The 22,928-nt window shown below is 63.0% G+C and overlaps 2 protein-coding genes across 2 annotated transcripts; both read right to left on the bottom strand.

The window, feature by feature from the left end:
- Positions 1 to 3,942: 3,942 nt before the first annotated feature.
- Positions 3,943 to 4,725, bottom strand: PRR18 (proline rich 18). Its single transcript, XM_054595091.1, has one exon. The coding sequence runs from the start codon at positions 4,723 to 4,725 to the stop codon at positions 3,943 to 3,945; it is 783 nt and encodes a 260-aa protein (XP_054451066.1).
- A 3,267-nt stretch (positions 4,726 to 7,992) lies between these two features.
- Positions 7,993 to 21,556, bottom strand: SFT2D1 (SFT2 domain containing 1). Its single transcript, XM_054595077.1, has 8 exons — positions 21,412 to 21,556; positions 15,176 to 15,262; positions 14,417 to 14,499; positions 13,481 to 13,562; positions 12,016 to 12,051; positions 10,763 to 10,821; positions 9,800 to 9,829; positions 7,993 to 8,502 (listed from the first exon to the last, which is right to left on the bottom strand). Exons 1-8 carry the CDS (start codon positions 21,472 to 21,474, stop codon positions 8,463 to 8,465), a joined length of 480 nt encoding a protein of 159 aa, XP_054451052.1. The 5' UTR covers positions 21,475 to 21,556; the 3' UTR covers positions 7,993 to 8,462.
- Between the last annotated feature and the right edge of the window lie 1,372 nt (positions 21,557 to 22,928).

Raw genomic sequence — 22,928 nt, 5'->3', positions numbered from 1 at the left:
ATCTTCGCCGGGACCCGCCCTGTCACCTGAACACTCTTCTGCGGAAGAGGAGACGCGGCACAGACGCTCAAAGAAGACACGGGCGACAAAGGACGGGTGTCGGGTTGGGACTGCAGCCCCAAAGGCCCCCGAACCTCGGCGAGGGGCCCGGGCCCAGACCTGGCCGCGGAGGCGCTCAGTCGCCAGGCTGGCGTGCGGCCGCCGTCCCGCCCGGGGCAGCAGCCTGGGGCCGCCAGCGCCCGGACGGGGCAGTGCTGGTCTGACGGGGCCACGCTGGCCACCCGCTGCCACGCAGCCGGGCGTGCGCAGCCCCAGCAACGCGTGGAGCTCTCACCGTGTGGGGCAGGCAGAACCCCGACACCCCCCAGTGGGCTGACGTGTCCGTGCTGAAAAGCGAGGTGCCAGGTTACGATTTCAGAGTCAAGCGTGGCAGACCCCATGGCCCGCCCGCCCCAGCGCAGCTGGGCCCCACCTGGGGCAACCACGCACCTAAAGGTTCCGGCTTTGTGGCGTCGACTTTTTTTCCAGAAAGAGAGCAGATCAAGATAAAATCCATCTTAAACGCCAGGCTGCACCCTAAACATAAGGAACGCAGTCCTGTAGGCTCAGCCTCAGAGTTGACCGGCGCTGCTCCTGGGCCGGGGCAGCGGGACGGCAGCCTGGGGACCACCCCTCAGGCGGCGGGCGAACGCCCGGTGTCAGTGCCGTTTGCGCAGAGGGGCTCCGTGCCCGCCCCCCAACTCCCACGGAGGGCTTCTCTTGCTTCCTGCTCCACGGACGCAAATATTCAAAAGGCAAACCACACTTACAAGGGATCTCTCCCTGGTCTACTCCTGAACGGTCCTCACTGTTATTCAAACTGACCCTTCAACTTCTTGTTGCTGTGCCCTTTGAACTTACTTTTGGTGCAACATAAAGTTCCGATGAGCGTGCACAGAAGCCCTTGACCTGGGGCCCATGCGCATCCTCAGACGTGACCGGTGTGTGTTGTCACGTGGAACATGCTTCTTGGTTTTTTTTTAAATTGGGGGAACTTGAAATCCTGTTTGGGTCATCCAGAGAGGGAGGAATCTCTAGTTGCTGTTGTTAATTAAATTAAATTATTATTATTATTATTATTATTATTTTTACAGAAAGGGGAAGGGAGGGAGAAAGAGAGGGAGAGAAACATCTATTGGCTGCCTCTTGCACGTCCCCAGCGGGGGACCTGGCCCTCAGGCCCATGCCCTGCCGGGGAATCCAGCCCGTGAGCCCCCGGCTCGCAGGCCGGCGCTCAGCCCCCTGACCGGCACCAGCCGGGGCACAGGATACATGCTGGGCGGGTGTGGAGCGCGGGCCTCGCGGGGGTTGCGACCCAGCAGCCTTATTACTGTGATAGTCGATCGTCACCGAATCCCTACAGTTCTGGGGATGGCCAGCAGTGATTCCGGCCGCTCGCCCCCGCCGCCCCCGGCGACCCCAGCCCTCGGTGGGCGGCGCCAGGGGGCCGCTCCTCTGACGAGCTCTCAGCGCCTCCGTGACTCTCCCCGGACAGTTTTTAGTACCGTCCTCGGACGGAAACACAAGGCACTGAATTTCTCCTTTGTTTCAACATTGAGAAATGGCAACACTGTGACCTCGAGCGCTCCCTCGGAATGTCAGCAGCCACGCGAATAGGCCTCACGTGCCCACTGGGGGCCCTTTTGTTTGGAACTGAGCGTCATCCCCTGGGCGACAAGCGCGGCCGCTGTCCGCTGCTCCAGTGAAGGACAAGGCGCGTGAAACGATCCGACACGTGCAAGTGAGCACAGAGCGCTCAGTGTCAGCCTGCGGCCAGCTGGGGCGGGGGACGGGGACGGGGACGGGGGGGGGGCGGGTGAGGAGAGGAAAACAGACAGGGACGCGGAGAGAGACCCAGGCGCTGTGAGAGCAGCAGGACTCACCCAGGGGGCGCCGGGGAGAGGCGCCCCACGGCGGCTACGCCAGGCCGGCCCTTCAAGGTGTGACGACCGGCACAAACCCGGGGCTCTTCAGTGTTAGTAGTTGCCCGGAGTGAAAATGCGACCGCGTCACGACGCTGCCCACGGCGAGTTCGCTCTCTCCACGTGCTGGTGGCCGTCTCGCCCGGGGACAGATGTCTCCATGTCGCCTCAGCGAGATGCCTGACTTTGCCTCTCCGGTATTACTGCATCCAGTTCCATCGAAGACACCGCAGCTCTGCACGCACGGGGGTCAGAAAAGACAGCGACTCCACGGGGAGGGGCTTCTCTGCCGCGCCTCTGGACGGGAGGCATCCTGTGGACTGAACGTGTGGGGGGGGGGCGCTGGGGGAGGGGGAGACATGGGGGGCGGGGGCGGGGCCCGGGGGCGGGGCCGGGCCGGTTAGCACAAAGATCTGCACGAGAAAAATGCCAAACTCATCTTTCACAATGCAAGGATTCAATGCAAAATATAATTAAGATGACACAGTAAAGTCTAATAAGATAAACATTAGTTGCCGACTTCTACAAAATGAGCGCCAAGCTGAGGTAATACATTATTTTCCTATAACCTGTCTAATCTGATCATAACAATTTTTCCTTCTCAGCCTGATTCGAGGGAAATGCCCCCAGATGCGTGGAGAAGCCGCCCAGGAACTGGCCCGGGGTGCGCAGGGATGGGCACGGAGTTTTTCCCTTTATCCAAATAACAAACAGAAATCTTCTTTTGAAAAAATCACTCCGTACGAGTGTCCAAAGCCACCCTGTCACTGCTTCCCACATGGCGACTAAAGGTCTGGGCGGCGCAGGCCGAGCCCGCACCCACCCAGCAGCTTCCCGCGGCCCCCGCAAACCCTGTGCGCGTCTGGGCGCCGCTCTCCTCCCTCCGCCTCTCCGCTCGGCCACGTTCTTGCTGCGCACAAGACGCCTCGCGAGCAGCGTGTGCGATGCAGGCGGTGAACTTCAGCAGAAGGCGCCCCTCGCTCCTGCCCGCCGGCCGAGCTGCGCCGCAGAGACGCGGGCATCGGTGTGCGCGCGGGTGCCAGAGTGTGAGCGCACGCAGGTGCCTGTAAGAGTGTGAATGTGTGTGCGCTGTGCATTTCCGTGGGAGCCCGGGTAAGCGTGACTGTGTGTGTGAGCGTGAGTGGGCGTGAGCACCTGTGTGAGAGCCTCTGTGTGACTGTGAGTGTGAGCCTGTGTGTGGGCGCGGGCCGCACGTGTGAGTGGGGTGCGCCGGGCCCGCAGCGTGAGCGCCGCCCACAGGGCCGCGGGGCCGGTGCGCAGGGCGCTGTGACAGCGTCCAGCTGAGGCGCCAGCCCCGCCACCAGGGCCCGAGTTCCCGGCGTCCTGCCGCCCCGTGGACGATGACAGGCTGGCTGTTTCCTGGCTGTCCCGTCCCCTCGACGTGTTTCCTATTCAGCAGAAACAACCACAAAGGCAGCCCCACGTCCGTCCACAGCAGGCGGCCACCCTCCGGCTGTCACCTGCTGCTCGGACCAGGGCACCCGCAGAGAGGGACGCCCGAGGGTCTCAGGGCCTCAAGGAACGGGGTCGGGGCTGAGAGGCATTTTCAGCACCGCGTGCTCCCCGGGCCGCAAGGACGCCTGTGGGAGGCCAGGGCGGTGCAGGAGGCCCACCTGCGGGGAGAGAGCGCCAATGGGGGGCGGGGAAAATCGCGGGGCTGTCCGGGCAGGGGGTGGGTTGGGGGCAGAAGCTGCTGGGCAGAAGATGGGCCATGGGGGTCGCGAGAGATTGTCCGTGTCCCCCCGGGGCCCGCTGGGCTCACAGGAGCCCAGGGCATGTGCGGTGGACATCAGACGAGGCTGTGTCTCGCCCGAGGTCACGCGGGTGGGGCAGCGAGGCCAGGTGTGGGCTGTGGGCCCCGGGGGAGCCCAGTCCGGCCCCACCAGGGTCTGCTCACAGGTGCCGGGCGGCAGGGAGTGGGCGTTGGGAGGGGTCCGGCCGGCGCTCCCGGCGCGCACGCTCACAACGTGCTCAGGTGCGTCAGCGCGTCCAGGGGTCGGGTGCGGTCGCGCGCGGCGGCCGCCGACTCCACACCGCGCAGCCACTCAGTGCACCTGCGGACCAGGGCCTCGTCCACGGCCAGGGTCTCCTCCTCGTACTCCACATCGTCGTACTTGTGCTGGTCGTTGAGCAGCGACACCTTGAGGACGCGGCGCAGGTGGGCGGGTCGCGGGCCGAATTCGGGGGCCCGCGGGCCGCGGGGCAGCAGCGGGGCGCCGGGCGGGCGCGCGTCCGGGCCACCGGGGTCGCCTTCCCTCCGCAGACCCGCGGCCTTAGCTCGGGGCCCGGGGCCCAGCAGCCGCCTGGCGTTGGCCGAGGGCGTGGGGAGCGGCCGGCGGGGCCGCGCCAACAGCGGCTGCTGGAGGACCAGGGCGGCCTCGGGGGGGAGGCGCACGGCGGCGTCGCGCCCGGGCCGCGAGGCGGCGGTCCCCGTGGTCCTCGCAGGGCTGGCACCGGAACCAGCCAGGAGCGGCCGCGGAGCGGCCGGACCGGGGGCGCGGCGCGCCGGGGGCTTCCTCAGGGTGGCCGAGGGCCAGGAGCGGGGCAGCAGCGCTTCGGGCCGCGCTGAGGGCCGCTGCTTCTCCCCGGCGGCGGCTGCGGGTGGCGAGGGCGCGGGCGGGGCGCAGGTGGGCGCAGCCGCCTTCCGGGTCCTGCGGGGCGGCGGGCGCGTGGCGGGGATCCCCGGGGCTGGGGCCGGCGGCGGCAGCGGGAACGGCATGGCGCCGCCAAGCCTGCGGAGCATCAGCGCCCTGGAGGGACGGGGTTCGGGGCCTTTAGTCCCCGGGGCGTGGATCCCGGCGCCCTCCCCGTCGCTGGGCGGGGCCGCCTCACGTCCTGGCGCCGCACCCCGCTCCGCCCGTCCGCCTCCGCGCTCCCTGACCGCCCGGCACCCCTACCAGGGGCGGGAAGCCAAGGGCCCCTTTCTCCCTTCCGCCCGAGGCTCCCGGCTGAGCCCCCAGCGCCCGCTGCGCCCTCTCGGGAGGAGGAGCCGGGGGCTGGGGACGCGGCCGTTGCAACCAGGCGACGAGGAGACGCGGCCGGGACGGCGGGGGGCGGGGCCCCGGGCAGGGCCAGTGTCAGCGCCGCAGAGGCGGGACGGCACCGGGCGTCCTCCGTCCTGGGCGGTCGGGCCCGCGGGGGAGAATCCGTCCCAGGCTCCCGGTGCGGGTTGGGAAGGCTGCCTGGGACACACAGGTGGCAAGGGCACCTCGGTGCGTCGCTCAGCTTTTACTTTAAGTGCTGTCAGTGCCGCCGCTGAAAGCCAGTCGTTTCCAAGTGAAAAACCTAGTCCTCGACGAATAGGCAAAATAGTCGTTCCAGTGACGGAACGATGACGTAGGAAACATTAGACGTTATTTTGATGAGTGACAACGGTGCGCAGAGCGGGTCTTTGCTGCCGGAGCAGCCGTTCGCAATGACGCAGTCTTCACTGTCAGCTTATAGGAGACACGAGGTCTGTCCAGAAAAAGTCCAGCCACTGTTAATATAAGAACGGTTTCTGCGACATCACTGTGACCTGGCAGCCAAGGGGAGTGGCCTGGAATGTGCATGTGTGGACAGTGACGACTTCACTGTGCTAGTCAGTGGGGGCGGTAGGCGCTGCTGAGTGAGCCCGAGGGCTGTGTGGCTGTCGCATTCAAAATGACTGGGTCAGTAGAGCAACGGATCTGCATCAGATCTTGTGTTAGGCTTGAACATTTCTCTGTGGAAACTGGATGATTCCGAAGGCCGCGTCTGCGGACGCCTGGTGATTGGCAGCTCAGCACAACGTGCCCCCTCATAAATCATGTCTGGTGCAGAGTGTGTTGAGAAACATTCAATCACTCAGGTGACTCAGTCTCCGCCCCAGCCCAGATTTGGCACCCTGAGTTCTGGCTTTTCCCAAACTGGAATCACCTTTGAAAGGGAAGAGATTTCAGATCATTGACGAGATTTAGGAAAACAGGAAGGGCCAGCTGATGGTGATTGGGAGACCTGTGTGAGGTCCCAAGGCACCTACTTTGAGGGGGACTGAGGAGTCATTGTCCTATGTACAATGTTTCTTGTACTTTTTTAAAAAGATTTTTCAAAAATTTATTTTTAGACAGAAAGGAAGAGGGGGAAACATCCATGTGTGGTTGCCTCACATGCACCCCCTGCTGGGGACCTGGCCCATAACCCAGGCATGTGCGCTGACTGGGAATCGAACCCATGACCCTTTGGTATGCAAGCTGGCACTCAACCCACTGAGCCACACCAGCCAGGGCTGTTTCTTATATCTCTTCACAGTGCATGGCTGGATACCTCCTGGACAGACGCGGTCTTCTACTTGTAGAGACAGAAAACCATCCTGCCGTCTTCAAAGGCCTGTTGAATACCGAGCCATTACAAAGCAATGCACCAAGAAGTTGAGGTAGCTCCTGCGATAAAGAACGATCGATTCTTTAGCGCTCCAAGCGCATGTCCCCACAGGCCGTGCGTGGTCCAGGTAGCCCGGGACCTGAGTGCTGGCTGTGGCCCAGGCGGCTGGAAAGCATGCACGCGTGGGCGAATGCAGACGCCCTGTGCCAGCCGTCCCCACCCCCGCCCTGCCCTCTGCTGTCCCACCGCAGGCCCCTCCTTCTCCCAGGCGCTCCAGCGGAGGTGGCCTCTGGGTCAGGACAAGAGGCCGAAGGCGACTTCACAGGCGGCCAGAGACCTTTCTCAAGGCAGCGCAGGCGCGCAGGGCCAGGGCGGGTTAGCGCTGTCATCTCCGCCGGCACTGCCGAACTACCGCACGTGCTCACAGGACTCGGGAACGCAGCTCCCAGATGTGGCTCTAGCTGCCCTGTCACCGGGCACCCCCTCCCGCCAGGGCCGCAGGGGCAGCCTGTCTCTTCCGGCTGCCCAGGTGCGCCTGAGCAGCCCAGGTCACTGGCGTCCATCACAGGCACCGACAGTGCTGCGCCTTTCTGGGCCGGCGGGGGGCCGCGCAGCAGCAGGTGGTGCTGTGCCAGGAGCAGACGCCTGGTGGGGAGGGGAAGGGTCCGAGGGCACCTCCTGGGGGCAGAGCCCCGCATGCGAGCTGCTCCCTGAGGTGGGCCCCCACTGCAGGGGCTCCGCCCCCGCGGCTGTCAGCCCGGCCTCGCCTCCCCCCCAGCACCCCCCCTCCCCCGGGTCGGGCAGCTGGGCCCAGCCGGTCGGCTGGTCACTGTAACCAAGTGGGACCCCACTTCACCTGTGTCGCTGCACGGCGCCCGGCGGCGCCTTGCAGACGAAGGAACCAAGCTTGTCCGAGGAGTTGCAGGGCCGGCTCTGGCCCAGGCATCCCCCGGCGGGTACACCCTTAGGACTCCAAGAGTCTTGTGTTTGTGGCCTCCCGCCCCACCCCAGTGGCGGCCTCGGGCAGCGAGGCTTTGGGCGCCTGCCCTCTGCTCGTCCCGGCTGCCCCGATTTGTGTGTCCAGAGTGACCCTGCTTTGGTCCGGCTGCCAGACAAGGGCGCAGGCAGAGCCCAGGCTCCCGGGAGCGGCGAGGGCGCAGAGGCCCCGCCTCGTGCTCGCCCACGCCCGCCTCCCCTGGGCCAGCGCCGCCCCCTCCCCTGCGCAGCTCCCTCTGGATGCATCCTCTCCCACACGCTGTCTGGGGGTGGGGGTGCCCTGGGCCCCTTTCCCCTCTGCCAAGACTCCCCACACAGGCTCCCCACAGGAGCCTGGCTCCTGCCCAGTGCCTCGCTACTCTCGTGGCCTCCAGCCCCAGCCGCCAGCATGCTGGCGGCTGGTCCCCTCACCTGCCCAGCCTCAGTCCTCTCCCTGGGCCCCAAGACAGGACCCGCCCCCGGACGCCCCCGGCCCCACTTGGGGCTGTGCTGGGCTGCGCCCGGAACGACGCACTTCCCCACGCCCTCCCGGCTGCGCAGTCCTGTTAACCGTCCAAGTGAGGGCAGAGTTTACTCCTCCTCCTCCAGAAGAGCTGCGCAGCACCTGGGCTACATTTTGTTCAACTGAACCAAAGCACCACCCCCTTAAAAGGTAAATCTGATCCAGAAAAAGTTATTTTTCCAAGGATGGGTTTATTGCAAAATTGTAAAGATTTATATATTATTTTTATTACATATAATAAGCAACTTTTAGTTTAAAGTAAAAACTTTCACATTTAAAGTTTTTAAAAAATTTAAAAAATCTAGACATTTTAAAAGAGCCAAAAAAGTTGAACATAGATCATGCAGCACAGATTATCTTTAAATATTCACATCTCAAATGCTGTTTAGAAGAAAGTAAAACGCAGCTAACGATCATTTACAGCCGGCACCGGTAGGGCTCCCTGTTCGGAGAGCGCGGGAGGGGCGCGCACCGAGTGCAAAGTTACAAGAGCAGTTTAATCACACGCGGGGTTTCGCCAGCGCAGCACACGGCCCTGCGCCGCCCGGCGGCGCGCGGGGGCGCACCCCGTCTCCGGAAAACCACACGTCCCCGGCGGCCGCGGCGACCCTCAAACGCGCCTGTGGACGAGGTCCTGACGTTCAGCTGATTAGAGAAGAGCAGCACTTAACCACGGCGTCCCTGGTGGGAGGGAGGGGGGAGAGACCGTGGACGACCTGCCGCAGGCAGCGGCCCGGCGCGCCGGTGCGCGCCAGTGCGCAAGCGCGTGGTCTCGGCGACCAGCCCCGGCGCGTGCGGGCGCGCCTCGGCCAGGTGTCACCTGAAATCCAAGACTGGGCTGGAAATAACTTGTTAATTTCAGAAATGATGTTTATTTTATGAAATCTTTACCAGCACATACTCTTATTTTACTATGAAGAAATACACTTAAATACCAAAAACAACCTAACAGAAGAACTAATTTTTTTTAAAGAAATAACAGGCTGGATTTAAAAAAGCAAAACGTTTGTAACTGCATGCTAAAAATTCAAAAAAATTCCTGTGATAAAATTCATTTGCCTTTAAATACTCTTCCCGAAAAGTTTGTTTGAAGTATTACTGATACCAACACTTTCCTTCACTTCAACGTATTATCATCTGCACGCGCGGGCGGCGGGAAGCGGCGCCCGGGGTCCTGAGAGGCGGGGCGGCCCCGCACCTGCTCTCCGATTAGGGCGCCGGGCCTGGGGGCGGCCTCCTGGCCGTGGCCGTGAGCCCCGCCTGCGGCAGGGGCGCGTGACACCGGCCCGGGCGACCTGCCCTCGCACTCGGGGCCATGGCGGGCGCCCCGCACTGGGCCTGCTGGCCGCTTCCCCTTGTGTTTACCGAACAGCGTCACCCATTTGAAATCCAATTAAAAACAGCGTTCCTCCCCCGTTTCCCTCACTGTTCCGATGAGGCACACACCTCCGCTCTTTCTCGCGTACGGCCTGTGCTTCCAGCGTCCGCACAGAAGCGAAGTGGCGCCTAGGAGTTTTCTGAATCTCCAATGTAAGGTTACAGGTAGTTTTGCTTTCCCCGCCTTGGTTAAATGAAGTGCGTTTCTCTGAAGAAGCCTAAGTACCAGCTGCCTCTCGACACACAAAACAAATGTGTGTCTACTGGCTTAAAACATGAAAGCGTTCATGTGCCTCAGTTTTTCACTAACTTCCTTAAAAAAAAGAAAAGAGCTTGTTTTGCTGGTGTCTCCACACCCTGTGTGCCACCATGGAAGGGCCCAGGGTCTCCAGGTAAAGCCGCGAAGGGTCGGGTGTTAAAGCAGCAGCGAGTCCCACCCCTCTCGGCTCCCTGTGTTCAAAAGAGTGTCTGTCTATTCACCTCAATTAAAGATTTCTTTTTGGGAAGAGTCAGCCAACAAAGAGCCTCAGTCACATTTAATGTGCAAATGACCGACACCGATGGGCTTTTGCGAAGCCAGGCGGGGTCCGAACAGGCTTACCTTGCGTAAGGGATGTACGACAGGCTGTACCTGCAAGAGAAAGTCCAGGTGTGAGGCTTCTCCGACGCCGCAGGCAGCAACGCAGCACAACGTCGCGCAGTCACCCCCAGCGGGACCCCGGCCGGCGGCCGCGGCACCAGGGGAGCCTGTCGCCGGAGCGGCCCCGGGGCCCCGCGCGCCCCGAGCGAGGGCCCCGAGCAGGAACAAACTCTCTAGGCGACTCTGACGTATGCCCGAGTCTGAGCCCGTCCTAAGGAAAAGGTTTCCCTTTTAAAGTTTTCGTTTTTGTTTTAAATAGAAACTATCAGACAACTGAGAATAAAGTGCATTCTCCCTTAGGGTAAATCTATTAAACACAGGTGACGAAATAAAAAACATCACGTTACAGAAAATAACCAAGGGATCCGAGGTAAAATTGCTCACACTGCCCTGGGAGAGCAGAACGCGCCCCCCCCCCCCGCCCCGGGCAGGGCCCCTCGCGGCCCACGGCGCAGCGCCCGCCGGCCTGCCTGCTGAGCGGTGTGGGCCCGGTGCAAAGGCGGGAGCGGCCCCGGCCCGGGTCAACCTGGCAGGGAGGGTTCTCACTACAGGAGGGGACACAAGGCTCAGCTCTGAGGACGAGGGGACACGGACGTGTTCCCGTGCGGGGCCAGGCTCCGGTGCGACCGGGCAGCGTGTGCGGAGGGCACGCGCGGGCCGGCTGGGGCAGCTGGACCGCACGGGGCCCACGGCGCGTGAACGGTGCGGGCGGGCGGGCGGGCTGCCCCACGACAGGAGCCCGCGTGGCGCCAGCTGGGCACTCGGGGCCTCGCTCTGCGGACCCATACGGCGTCGCCCGCCCGCCGGCACCCGGGGTCCTGGTTACGTCCCACGGGACCCGCCGCCCCACGAGTGCCGACGGCTCGCCCGGGCCCACAGGCTCAGGCCGAGGTACCCGTCGCCGCGCCATCGCACAGGACTTACCAGGTCATCGACAGGAACTGCAATATGCAGAACAGCAAGGCCAGCCCCTTCTTGTGCCACTGGCAGCAGTGAGAGACAGAAAGGGTGAGTGGCAGGGTTTCCAAACACTTGGCACAACCGCGTCTAACTCTCCCCTTTAAAAGGCGAGGTGGCCGCTCCACTCCATTAAAATTTAGCAGATAGGAAACTTAACTAGCCACAGAGTACAATCCTTCCTAAAATTCTGTCCCCACTACGTGAAATACTGCCCAACAGGCGGCATTACGTGAATGTTACTGACTAGCTGGGCTCGGCTGAACGTGTTAAAATTCTGTCATGCCAGGGCCTTTCGGTCGATGATAACGTTTCTAAAATCGACATGGAAACCTCAGTTGTTAAATCTACGTTCTATGTAGAATGCACAGATTTTACTCATTTTCACTTGCTCCTTTTATTTTTTGAAAGAAACTATTTTATTGTGATCTTATGGAATAATGTAAAACAAACAGTTTCTAAGACTTTCTAAGGGACCTATTTTTAGAATTCCTCGCCCGTTTCAAATTTTCACTTTTTTATTTAATCTACTGCTTCCAGATAAACAGGCTGCCAGCCCATTCCAAAATCAGAAACCTATTTTCCACAAGGATATGCAAAAATTCTTGAGACCATTCCTTTAACTTATCACTGGGAACGAGTGGAAGTCGATTCTCATAGAACCGAAGTTCAGTCCTCACACTTTCCACGTGAAGAGGAAAATCAGAGGCTTCTGGACAGAGCACTCCTGCCACACGACATACCACGCTCGCTCTACAACGCGCGGCCCGCCGGGCGGCTCGCGGAGCAGGCGGGGCGGCGCCGCCCAGGAAGCAGCGCCGGGGAAGCCGTCGCCCGGTCCCGGGGCCAGGCCGACCCAAGTGCTCCCCTCGGTTTTGCCCGCTGGCGGGGGCGGGGCTTCTGGCCCTGTCCACGAGCTGGCTCTGGGGACGGCCCCCCACCCCGGGCCTCCCCAGCGGCTGCCCCGCACCCCAGTCGGAGCCCCGCACAGCGCAGCCCAGCCCAGCCCGGGAGCGACACAGGCGCCGCCTGACCCAGGGGGAGGACACCTCACTCCGCCCGCGTCAGACACGCCATCGACAGCAAGTCTGGCCCCCGACGAGGTGTCCGCATACGCAACTCTAGGGACGCCAGTTCAGGGGGGGCTTGAAGAAGCCAGGCCCTGAGCGCCTCTGAAGTTGACGCACAGTCAGGGGCGCGGGCCCGGCCAGCGTACTCACCCAGAGCGCCGCACACAGGGTGAACACGAAGCACAGCTGCAGGAGGAGAGAGGCCGGTGAGTGGCCGTGCTGGCGGCGCTCGGCACCCGCACAGACAGCCCCGCACCCCGCACGGCCAGTCGCTGCGCCTGCCGAGGGTGTCATTTCAAATCTACGGGCGTCCCGGGCTCAGCCAGCCAGTTCTGTGGCCCCGTCCCCTCGCTCTGGAAAGAGGGCTGCGGCCTCCTACCAGCCCGAGAGGGCCACGCCGGGCGAATCCGCGGGAATCCGCACACACCCACCTGGCGCTGGCCCCGGGCGGGGCCGACCCTCCCGTCCTTCGCCCTCAGGCAGAACCCTCCGTCCGCAGCCACGGAGACGCCGCACGACATGTCACCGCCAAAGTGCTGTCGCGTGAACGAGAGCAGCCTCCTTGGGGAACGAGCGTGTGTTCCTGCGTCGGCCCCGGGGCCGCGGGAGGCGGAGGGCGTGGCTGCGGTACCGAGGCGGGTCGGGGCGTGCTGATGGGAACGCCGCCACATGGCAGCTCCGTGAAACCTAAGCTTGCCCAGCCTAAGTGTCAGACAGCCCCTCAGTAACGGGGACAGTTAAAAGTTGACACAGATGTTGCTATACAGGCTAATATGGAAAATTCAAAATAACTGGAAATAGCTGTAAATGGCAATAAACATGAAGTTGAATAATGACATAAGTGAAAAATCAGGCTAACAAGTTTTTTCCTCAGTTGCGGAGGAGAGAGAAGACACACGTTACAGTTGAAACATTTCCAAGGTAAACCTACCCAGATCAGTTGTGCTTAGAAAGCGAATAAACAGTTAAAAAGGACAAACTAGCGAGGCTAACATTTCAATTCAAACACATGCTTTCAGGCAAAAGAACTCTGCAAGGGAGGCCGAAGCAGCCCGCCGGGACGAGAGGCTGGCTGGCTGCAGGCGGCGGGGCCCCGTGCCCCACAGCCCTGCTCAGCGAGAGCGGGAAGCCCGCGTGTGGGAGACGCGGCCTGGCGGCCAGGGCTGAGCCGCCGAGGGACAGAGGGCACGGGCGGCTCTGGTAGGAGGCCCTGCTGGGCGCCGTGTCTGCCCGCGGGTCGTGCGCGAGAGGCGGAGCCGGGAACAGGCTGCTTAAACTGAAGCCAACCCTCTTCTAGCGCCACCCCCAGACAGGGCGCACAGCGGTCCCTTAAACACCCCCGCGGGGGGCTCGACCGTGAGCCCCAGCCAGCTCCGCCTGCCACCATACACACACGGATCTGTAGCGTTAGACACGCAATGCAAGGGAGGACCCCCGCCCGTCACGGAAGTGCCATGTGTAACGCAAGGCGTTAGCCCACAGCCCGAAGGCCGCTGTTATCACATGCAGCTCGAGGAACCGTGACAAAGTGCTTACAGAAAACGGGCATTTATTCCTAACATAAAAATGCAAAACACACCCCAGAAGAGCTGTTTCAGATTCCCCATTTACTTACGATCATAACAACTGTTGCCAGCCACCGTGTGGTTTCAAACATTTTCTTCAGCTGCTTCATGGGCCCCATCAGGAAGCACGTGCTGTGGGGACAAATGCGGAGCTGAGGGCGGGCGGCGGCCCTGCCTGGTCAGGGCGCTTCCCGGAGCAGAAGCCCCGTCAGTCTGCCCAACGGCCGCCACTCCCCTCGCCCCTCAGCGGTTCCCTACCGCTGACACCAGCGCCACCTCTCGAGCGACCCGGCACCATCACACAGCTCCCAGCTGACGGAAGCGCCGCAGCGCCCCCAACGGGCCAGTGCGACCGCCGCTGCCTCCTCCGAGCACAGCCCGCGGCCTCCGCCGGCCTTGGCTCACGCACGCTCACCGGACACGGTCTCCGATCCAGCGAACGCCTCAGGAGACAGGCGGCCGCCTCCGAACGCTGGGTGTGCGCAGGGTCTGCGCGCACCCACCTGGCGACCAGTCCACAGCACCATCGCACCCAGAAATGCACCCGCTGCCCTCAAAGAGGGGCCCCAAGGCCCGGCCCCTGCATGTCCACGTCGCTGCCCTGACCTCCCGCGCAGCCCCGTGGCCACCGCACCCTCTGACCGGCTCCCGCCTTGGGACGCAGGCCCCACAGAGCGGGGCCGGGGCTCCGGAGGCCTGGCTGGTGGGAAGCCCGCCCCTCGCCCCCCGTCGGACGGGGAGGGCGGTGCCCACCGCCCAGGCTGGGCCGAGGGCCCTTGCAGGGAGTGCGCGCCCCGTGCTGGCTGCCCCACCCCGAAGCCGCACTGCGGGGTCCACGCCTGCGGACCCGACGAACAGGGGTTTGGGGGCTGAACTCACCACGTGTCGGAGCTACAGAAACACGTCCTATTGGGAGAGCGCTGACGAGGAGGGGCAGTTTGGTAGCGACGGCAGATCGACCGTTTTGAGGGGCCGCCTGCACGTACCTGGCCAGCGCAGCGATGTTTCCAAAGGTGTAGAACACGGCGAAGAGCTTTATGCCCCCTGGAAGCCACAGCAGCCCGGTCCCCTGGGGGAAGACACGCGTGTGACGCACTCTGCCCCGTGACGGCTTCCGGTGGGACGGGCGGCGCGGCCGCGCGGGCTTTGCGGGGGAGCGCGCTCCTGCAGGGGCCGGCCGGCCTGAGGGTCGTTGGTTGGTAGCGCGGTAACATGGGTACAACGATTTATACTTGTGATCTGAACGTTTCACCTAAAACGCCGTATGTGTGCTTGAGTGTGATGTTGTTATGTTACAGAACGACATGCCTGTGATTTTGGGATAAAGCGGAGGCCTTATCTGTGCCAGACCCCTGCATACAACCTCTAATTACATCATTTTGAAAAGATAATTTTCAAGGTTATTGGAGAACGTGAATCTTGTGTCTACTTGCACCTAAGTGTGTATGAAGGAGCCATAACACAGCTTCCTTTATACGTGCGAGCAAATCGCACTCGACTTAAACGTTCTTTCTCAGTGGCAAGTTAAGAAAGGTGGTTCCCGTCTCAATTCCCGGCTCCGCAGCTCTTTTCATTTCTCTGGAGTAGCACTGTCCTAACGACCTAGCGTCACTCTCGTCGGCACTGCCTGGCACTGACCTCCCGCCCTCGGTCCCGGCGGCTCCCTGGGTCCCGATGGGGCGGGCTGCTCGCTGGCCGGGACCAGGGCACCAGACATGGCCACACGGCACAAAGGCGGGACTCACCAGGATGGAGAAGAAAATGCCGCTCACGAAGCAGATGGCGAACCACTTCAGCCTGGTGTTGAAGCTCAGGGAGGCGCCGTCCAGCACCTGGAGGGGGGACGCGCGTCCTTATAGGGAGGCCGGGCCGGACTCCCCGGCCCCACACCGGTGCACCGTGTTCCCCACGCCCAGTGGCGCCCTCTGAGGACGCCACGCCCCCGCCTGCGCAGGAGGCAGGAACATGGTCTGGGTACCAGGCGCCCTGAGGAAACACCGCTGCTGTCCGCAGGCGGGGCCACAGGACTGTGTTTAAAAGCCCTTACCTGCTGGGGCAGTGCAGACGCTCTCACGTGCACGGAAAGACACGATATGTGAGCCGTATTATAAAGTGACGGATGAGTAAAACGTGGAGAAAAGAGGCAAGACGACGGGAAATGCCGCCCGACACTGCGGCCAGCCGCCCCGCGGGGGCCGGGGGGCACCCTGTGCGGTTCGCAGGGCAGCGCGGCCCGGCACGCACAGCCGGCAGACGCGCTCAGGCGGCCGGGCGCACCGCTGGCTCCCGGGTTCCCCGCAGGGCGGCGACAGTGTCAGGGCGAGGGCGAGGGGGAGGAGGGACGCGCAGGAAGGACTCCCGCCCCGGAACGTGCGTTGCTGACTTACACTGCCACACACTTACAAATAAGGCTGCATGCTTATCGTGGGCTTTCAAGAATAATGAAATAAAAACAGAGTTTTATATGCAAAAGCTCAAAATATCTTTGGCTGCATCCTTACCTGAGTCGATCAATCTGTGAATCCTTATGTAGCATGAAAAGTAGGTAGAAATAAATACACTGTCAAAGTAACATACATCACTCTTTAACAGACTTTAAGTGTTTTTACCATTTTTGTTTAATTCCGACATTCTTATTTCCAGCAGTGCCATCTGTTTACAGCACAACTGACCACCGCATTTTACACTAAGAACGAGCATGCCAACAGACACACCTGAACGCCGCTCCCTTGGACAAGGAACACCACCGTCTGGCGGCTTTAACTGCGGGGACAAAACACGCCCCCAGACCCGCACGGCACACGGGAGCTACTGCCTGCGCCCCGAGCAACGGGCGCGCCCCGGGAGTGATCTCTCAGTGGCCGGTGCCGGTCCAAGGCGGCGTGAGGAGGGCGGGACAAGAGAGGACAAAGCGCCCATCTGTGCCTCCCCCCAAGGGTACGCCGCCCCGCTGTGAGCGAGTGCGATGGCCGGCCTGCAGCGGCCAGCCTGTGCTCGCCTCCGCACAACCCTGTCTCAGAGCAGGCGTTCCTCCCTCATCCGTCTTCCCCAGGCCGACCTTTGAAACGAAACTGATACCGCAGGCCTTAGACGTGAGCAGAGGGAAGGACAGGCAGGGACAGAAGGTCATGGGCAGAAAGCCCCAGATGCCCAGCAAAACTGGGAAAATGAGTATTGTCGGGAAGGCCCCAGGGTGACCTCCCTCCCAGCGCGCCCCAGGCACGGGCCGGCCCCGCCCCGCCCTCCCTCCCCAGGCCCTCGCCCCGCGGGCCTGTGGGCCCCTGGAGGCGGGACAAGGAGGCCGGAGATCAGGCTCTCCTGGCCCCGCAGCAGCCCTGCCCGGCCGCTGCCTCGGGCACCGGGCCCTCAGCGCCACGGGGCCCTGGCCCACATCCTGTGCCTCAGCTCTGCTGGCCACACAGACGGCGTCCTGGGCGCAGGATTCTGACGACATCAGGGCCTCGGTGGTGCTTCGGCGCCAGGCCCAGGAAAGCAGCAAAACCAGGCTAAATGCCAGGCCAACCTCAGCACCAGCTGCGCCGACTGGTGACCCCCAGCTAGGGCACCGACCGTCGGCAGAGACGCTGGAAGGACACTCCTGAAAAGCTGCTAACTAGGCACTGAGACTCTCCCCGAGACTGCCCCTAAAACCCCCACCTGTGAAAAACAGACAGAACCCCTAAGACAAAGGACCCAGCCCGCCCCCCGCCCCTTCCCCCTCTTCCTTCGAGGCCAGCGCCTTTGCTTCCTCTCTCCCGAGCTCCGAGGGCCCTCCTGCCTCCGCCCCGGGTTCCTGAGCCCCCGTGGCCCGGCTGGCTGGCCCCCCTGCCTCTGTGAGTCTAAATAAACCTCCGCTTGTATCTGCGCTCTTGACTCTCAATGCCTTCTTAGCTGAGCTCAAGGACCAGGCCCAGCTTCGCAGGCAACGTCTGGTGGCGGTCGTTGCCAACAAAACACGTGACAAATTATTTCCATTCGTGAATGTGGAAATCAATCTACAAACAAATGACTTGTCTCAAGCCTCAATGCAGAAACAAAGCACAGGCTTCCCAGCTCCAAACTGGGAAAATCACACAAAGCCTCGCGGTGAGACAACAGGCACGGCCTGCTCCGGGAGGGACCAGCAGGGACGCGGAGGCCCCCGCCTTCCCCGCCGCATGTGCCTCTGGGTGCCACCTTCCTGCCCAGCCAGCCGGGATCAGCAACGGCCCCATCAGAACTAGCAAATGTGCTGATTTCTTAAATGCAGCCCCAGAAAATACACACGACACTGCCACCGCCCGCTTTGTCATGGAAAAAGGAGGAAGCAAAGAGAAACCCCGGGAGCGGAAGGCGCTGCTGTCCTCCGGGCCCTTCCCAGGGCAGTGAGCAGCAGCAGCACCGCATGCCTGGGGCGGACACGCACCCGGGGCCCGGCGGACACGGCCGCCCCCCTGCAGGGTCCCCTGCGAGGACAGAGGAGCCTGGAGGCGGCACTGCCAGCACAGAGGGCGCAGCTGCGGAGGCCCGGCCTGCGCCCGGCTCCTGCCACTCGAACCCCGGGAGCGCGGGCGGCCTTCGGCTAATGACGGCGCTGGCCCGCCTTTGCCGCGCTTCCCCTCTGACAAGGACAGCGCGGCACCACAGGTACCGGCGAGCACGCGCAGGCCCTCGCAGGGGGTCCTCGCCGCCCCGAGGCGCCCTGCTCCGTGCTGGGTGCCCTCCCCTCACGCCAAGGCTCGCACGGGACGGCCACCCCGCTGCCCCATGGCCGTCGCCTGCTGCCCTCCCTGCCATTCTCTCCCGCTCAGCACCTCTGATCGCGGGTCCCTACCCAAGATCCCAGAGTCCTGGCTGATGTCAACATCGACGTGGACAGCTTGTCCCCTTTGACCACCACTTCAGGTGGCGACCCTGGGCACTCTTAGTGCCCAAATTACTCCCTCTCCAAACTTCGAGCCACTGCTCTCCAGCGCGCACGCCCACGCGGGGCGCGCCGCTCCGGCCTCGGCCGCCCTGCCGCCTCTGGGCCCTCACCCAGCCCACCAACCCCCAGCCCCAGGAGAAGTTACAGGGCACCCAGTGTCATTGAGACATTCAAAATGGCCTTTCTGCTGCACCATCCGAAAGCCCCAGCAGGACTCAAGCTGCCTTTCCGCCCACCCCCCCGCCAGTGGGGTCACACGTAAGGACAGGGGCCGCACAAGCCCCCCCCCGCCCCCAGTTCCTGAAGGGCAGCTTCCTCTCTCCCATCGCAGACCCTCCCCCAGCCTCAGCCCCCAGCTCAGCCCGGCTGCCGCCGCGCTCACTGACAGCTCCCGGACCCGCGACGAAGACAGGTCCCCCGGCGGGGCTGCGGGCTGTCCCCACACCAGCAAGGCCCTCAGGAAGACGCTCTCTTCCCGTCCCGGTCCCTGCCCAGGAGCTGAGGCCCGCGGTCCCCCTGCCTGAGATCCCAACCCCTCTGCCGCCCGCAGGGAACTTACAGGAGCCCCTCCGGCTCGCCCCGCCCCAAGAGCGAACCCCACTCTCCCAAGCCCGGCCCCGCTGCCCTGCAGGCATGCTTCAGCGTCTCCCGCCCTAAACCAGAAGACCCCCTCCTCGATGGCACCTCAGCCCCTGCTGGGGGCCCGCTCACCCCACGCGCATCCACCCCTCCGTCCGGCTGCGCCTCGGGGCCTGCTCCAAGGGCTGGGGGGTCCGGCCCCCGGGTAAAAGGGGCTCGGGCCGCCTGCCCACCGCGTGCCCGCATCCCAGCCCCACGCCCCGTTCCTGGCCTCTCCGTCTGAGGCCCTGGGCAGGCGGAGCCCCTGTTCCCCTGTGGCCTCCTCCCGGAAGACACTCGCTCCTCCTGCAGGTGCACTCACAGTCCTCCCCTCCCTCCCCTGACCTCGGGGTTCCCAGCACCGCCTGAGACTCTGTGTCACTCGGGGCTCCCTCCCTCAGCAGTGGGGGGACCCCAGGTCTGCACAGACCTCCCTCGACCCTGACCAGGGCCCGCTGCGTGGGAGAAACGGAAGCAGGGGAGTGGGCGCTCCTCCAGGGCCGGCCTCTTGCCGTCACTGTCGCCGACCAAACTCCAGGCCGCGTCAGTCCTCCCGTTTCTGGCTTGTTGCTTCCACTGGCTCCTCACACACCTGAGGGCCCAGGTTTGCCTCCCAACTCCACTGCGCTCCTGACACTGGGAAACATGACAGGGGACACGACAAAGCCGCCGGCCTCGAACACGCCAACGCCCGAGTGCTGAGCACCAGAAGCAGCGGCACAGTCAAGAGCAGCTCAGCGGGAGAAAGGGTGGAGGGCGAGGGACGGCGGCGTCACTCAGAGGGGACAGGGGACACTCTTGCCGGAGGCCTTTCTGGGAAGTGACAGGAAGGAGATACGGGACGCACGTCGGAGGGAGAGCCTCCTCCCAGGCCCAGGCCCAGGCCCAGGCCCTCCGCTCAGGCTCCAGGAGCGGGCGCTGGTCACCGGCGCCACGTCCTGGCTTCCCCAGAGTCGCCCCGGGCAGGGCCGCGGGCACACCTGGTGGCTCGGGCCAGGGCGCCCTCCTTGCCCGGCCAGGCTCCACCCCTCGCCCCTCCCGGGCTAGAGCCCTCCAGGAACGAACGCAGCGGCCCGTCCTTCATCCCAAAGAGGATGAGGACCCCACCTCCCCTCCCCACCCGCCCTCACTGACACCCCATCACCCCACCCTCCACCGCTGCCCCCCTGTCGCCCAGGGGCTCCCCCCGCGTCTCCCCCGCGTCCGCCTGCACGTCTCCCCCAGCCGGCTCCCCGTCCCCCAGGGAGCAGAGGACGCGGGGGAGGTGCCTGCGTCCCCTTCTCCCCCGGAGACCGTGGCCTCCGCCACAGTGGCACCACCACCTCCCCATCCCCGGGGCTCCGAGCACGAGGGCCCCACAGCACTTAACACGACACAAGGTCCCACTCGCGTCCTGTCCTGGCAGCAGCCACCACACGCGTGCCTACAGAGCCCGGGAGGCATGGCCGGTCTAACCAGGAGGGAACTGTAAGATGCATTTCACTGTATTAAGACAAGTGTATTAAGACAAGCAGCCTCGTGCGGCTGCGGCTAGCGCTGCGGAGCAGAGGCCCAGCACGCGAGCCCGGGCACAAAGCGGCGGCCAAAGGACGAGGAGCGGGCGGACCCGTCCAGGCCCTGCAGACGACACTCGTCACCTGACTGTTCACGGTTCTGGTATCACCGTCACGCTGTGCAAACCGCTCAGAGCTCCCTGCGCGCAGGCGCGCGTCCTCCAGTCCGACCCTCCCCGGCTCGTCCGGGGCCCTGCCCACGAGGGGCGCTGAACGGGCGCGAGGAGCAGCGGAGTGAGGACACGGAAGGAGGCAGATAAACCACCCCGACACCGCCCTGTCCGATTTTAAACGGCTGCCAGTTCTGTGACAGGCCAGCAAGAATTTGTCAGCGTGCAAGTGACAAAAATGCTCACCAAGCGGTTTCAGTCACGCCTCCGAATGCTCTCAAAAGAGGAAGTAACCGATCATCAGGGCTCGGCACCTCAACAGGCAACTTTACTTCAGTTTTAGTTCACTTCTCGATTACTTGGGGCTTTACCCCCGGCCCCTGCCCCCTTCTTCCAAAAGGCACGCTCCACCCCGCACCGCACCGCGTTTATCTCGAGGGGCAAAGGGAGGCACGGTACCTGGGGACCCGCGCTCCCCGCAGCTCGCAGGGCGAGGGCGGCGCCCACCGGGCCGCACGGCCCCGCGCCGCGCGCCGGGAACCAGGCGGAGGCTGCGGCAGGCAGCGCGGGGCAGACGGGGTCCCTCAGTCCGAGAGCCCAGCGGAGCGCCGGGGGGCAGTTCCCTCGGCGAGGATCCGCGGACTCTGCGGAAACCTGGGACGACCCCAAATTGCTCCCGGGAGCAGGTGGAGCCCCCGCATCGACAGTGCAGGCAGAGCCAGCCCCACCCCAGCCCCCGGCCGCCCCTCGGCCCCTCGCCGCCGTGGTCCCAGGGACGGACGCGGGGACCCTACCTGCGAGGTCAGGCCCTGCTCCTCGTCGTCCTGGCCGCTCAGGACCCGCCGCAGCTTCTCCATGGTCCCGCTCCCCGGCAGCCGCGGCGGACGCTCCCGGGTCACCGGCTCACGCCCACCGAGGAACCCGGAACGCGAAAGCTCCCCCGCCGCCCGGAAATCCGGCTCCCCCGCATCCGGAGCGTCGGCGCGGCTGTGCGGCTGCCGTCGCAGCGCGCGCATGCGTCCCGCAGCCCCGCCGCCGGCTACTAGCTCTCCTGCCAACTGTCGGAGGGGGCGCAAAGGTCGCGTCCGGCGGGCGGGCTGGGGGGCCGTGGTCGCGCGGGAACGCGGACGAGGGCGAGTCGCCGTGCTCGGGTTCCCGCAGTCGCTGCGGCGGGCCCCGGCGCGCGCGGCCAGGGCTCGAGGGAACGAACGCATTCGGGACGCTGGGTCCTCGGACCGTGGTCCAGGCCGCGCGCTGGGACGTGGAGGTTGTATCCAACCTTAGCCAGGTGGAAACAGGTGCCAGGAGGCCCCTGGAAAAGCAGGTCCTACACGTCCTCCCACAAAAATGCAATACTAAGCATTTGCTCGCAGAAAACACTTGTATTTGGCCTGTTTATACTGCAGTGTGAGAACTTACGCTTTTGTTCTCAACTGGAAAGATCAGAAAATAGATGATAAACATCTGCTGTATAACAATGAATCTCTATGTTTCTGTGTAATAGAACAGGGTACACCTGAAAGCTCTTTAAGGATTTTCCTTTCCAAGTATAGTAACTTAAGTGTTCCATGTGCAAGGAGATGAGGTAAATCGATAACTCTAAAAATGGAGAGAATTTCCAAGGACATACGAGGCTGAACCACGTGAAATTGCCCATGTCCAGCTGGTTCATCCTGTACTTGGGTATAAGAACTCTTGTTATTTCCCAAGGTTTAAGAATTGTTGGGGGTGCGGGGGATGACTTCTCTTGAAAAAGAAAATGAACTGAGCCCAGTTTCCTGAAAAAACGCTGCATGGAGCTCACTGAAGGCAGAGTCCTTGTGGAGACAGTGCCGTGATCCGTGTCTCAGCTCCAGTCTTCCTGCTGACAGTGGGGTCCTGGCTCCCCACTCTGTAGCTGTGGAGGCCGGGTAAGGCAACACAGACTTCTCTTCTACGTTCTCAAACGTGAAACGAAGGTGGTAAAAGTCCCTACCTTGAGTTCTTATGGGGATCAAGTAAGATAATAAATACTACATGGACCTCCATTATTCACGGGTTCTGTATTTCTAAATTCACTGACTTGCCCACATTTATTTGTAGCCCCAAAAGCAATACTTGCAGGCCCTTCTGCCATCGCTTGACACTCCCTCCCACGCACAGAACAGTGAAAAATGTGACTTGTCCGAGGCACGCGGTCCCGGCTGCGGTGACCAAGGGGGGGGGCTCCGCCTCCCTGGCCTCACTCCAGCGGTAAACAAGGACCCTTTACTTGGTCTGTCGAGTGCCGTGTTCTGCATTTTTGTGCTTTTTCTTGTTTTTGGTGACTTCA

This window comes from Pteronotus mesoamericanus, unplaced genomic scaffold (genome assembly GCF_021234165.1).
Source record: "Pteronotus mesoamericanus isolate MK-2021 breed Mesoamerican mustached bat unplaced genomic scaffold, CSHL_Meso_final contig_134, whole genome shotgun sequence".
NCBI lineage: Eukaryota > Metazoa > Chordata > Mammalia > Chiroptera > Mormoopidae > Pteronotus > Pteronotus mesoamericanus.
This window is presented reverse-complemented; position numbering and strand designations above follow the sequence as displayed.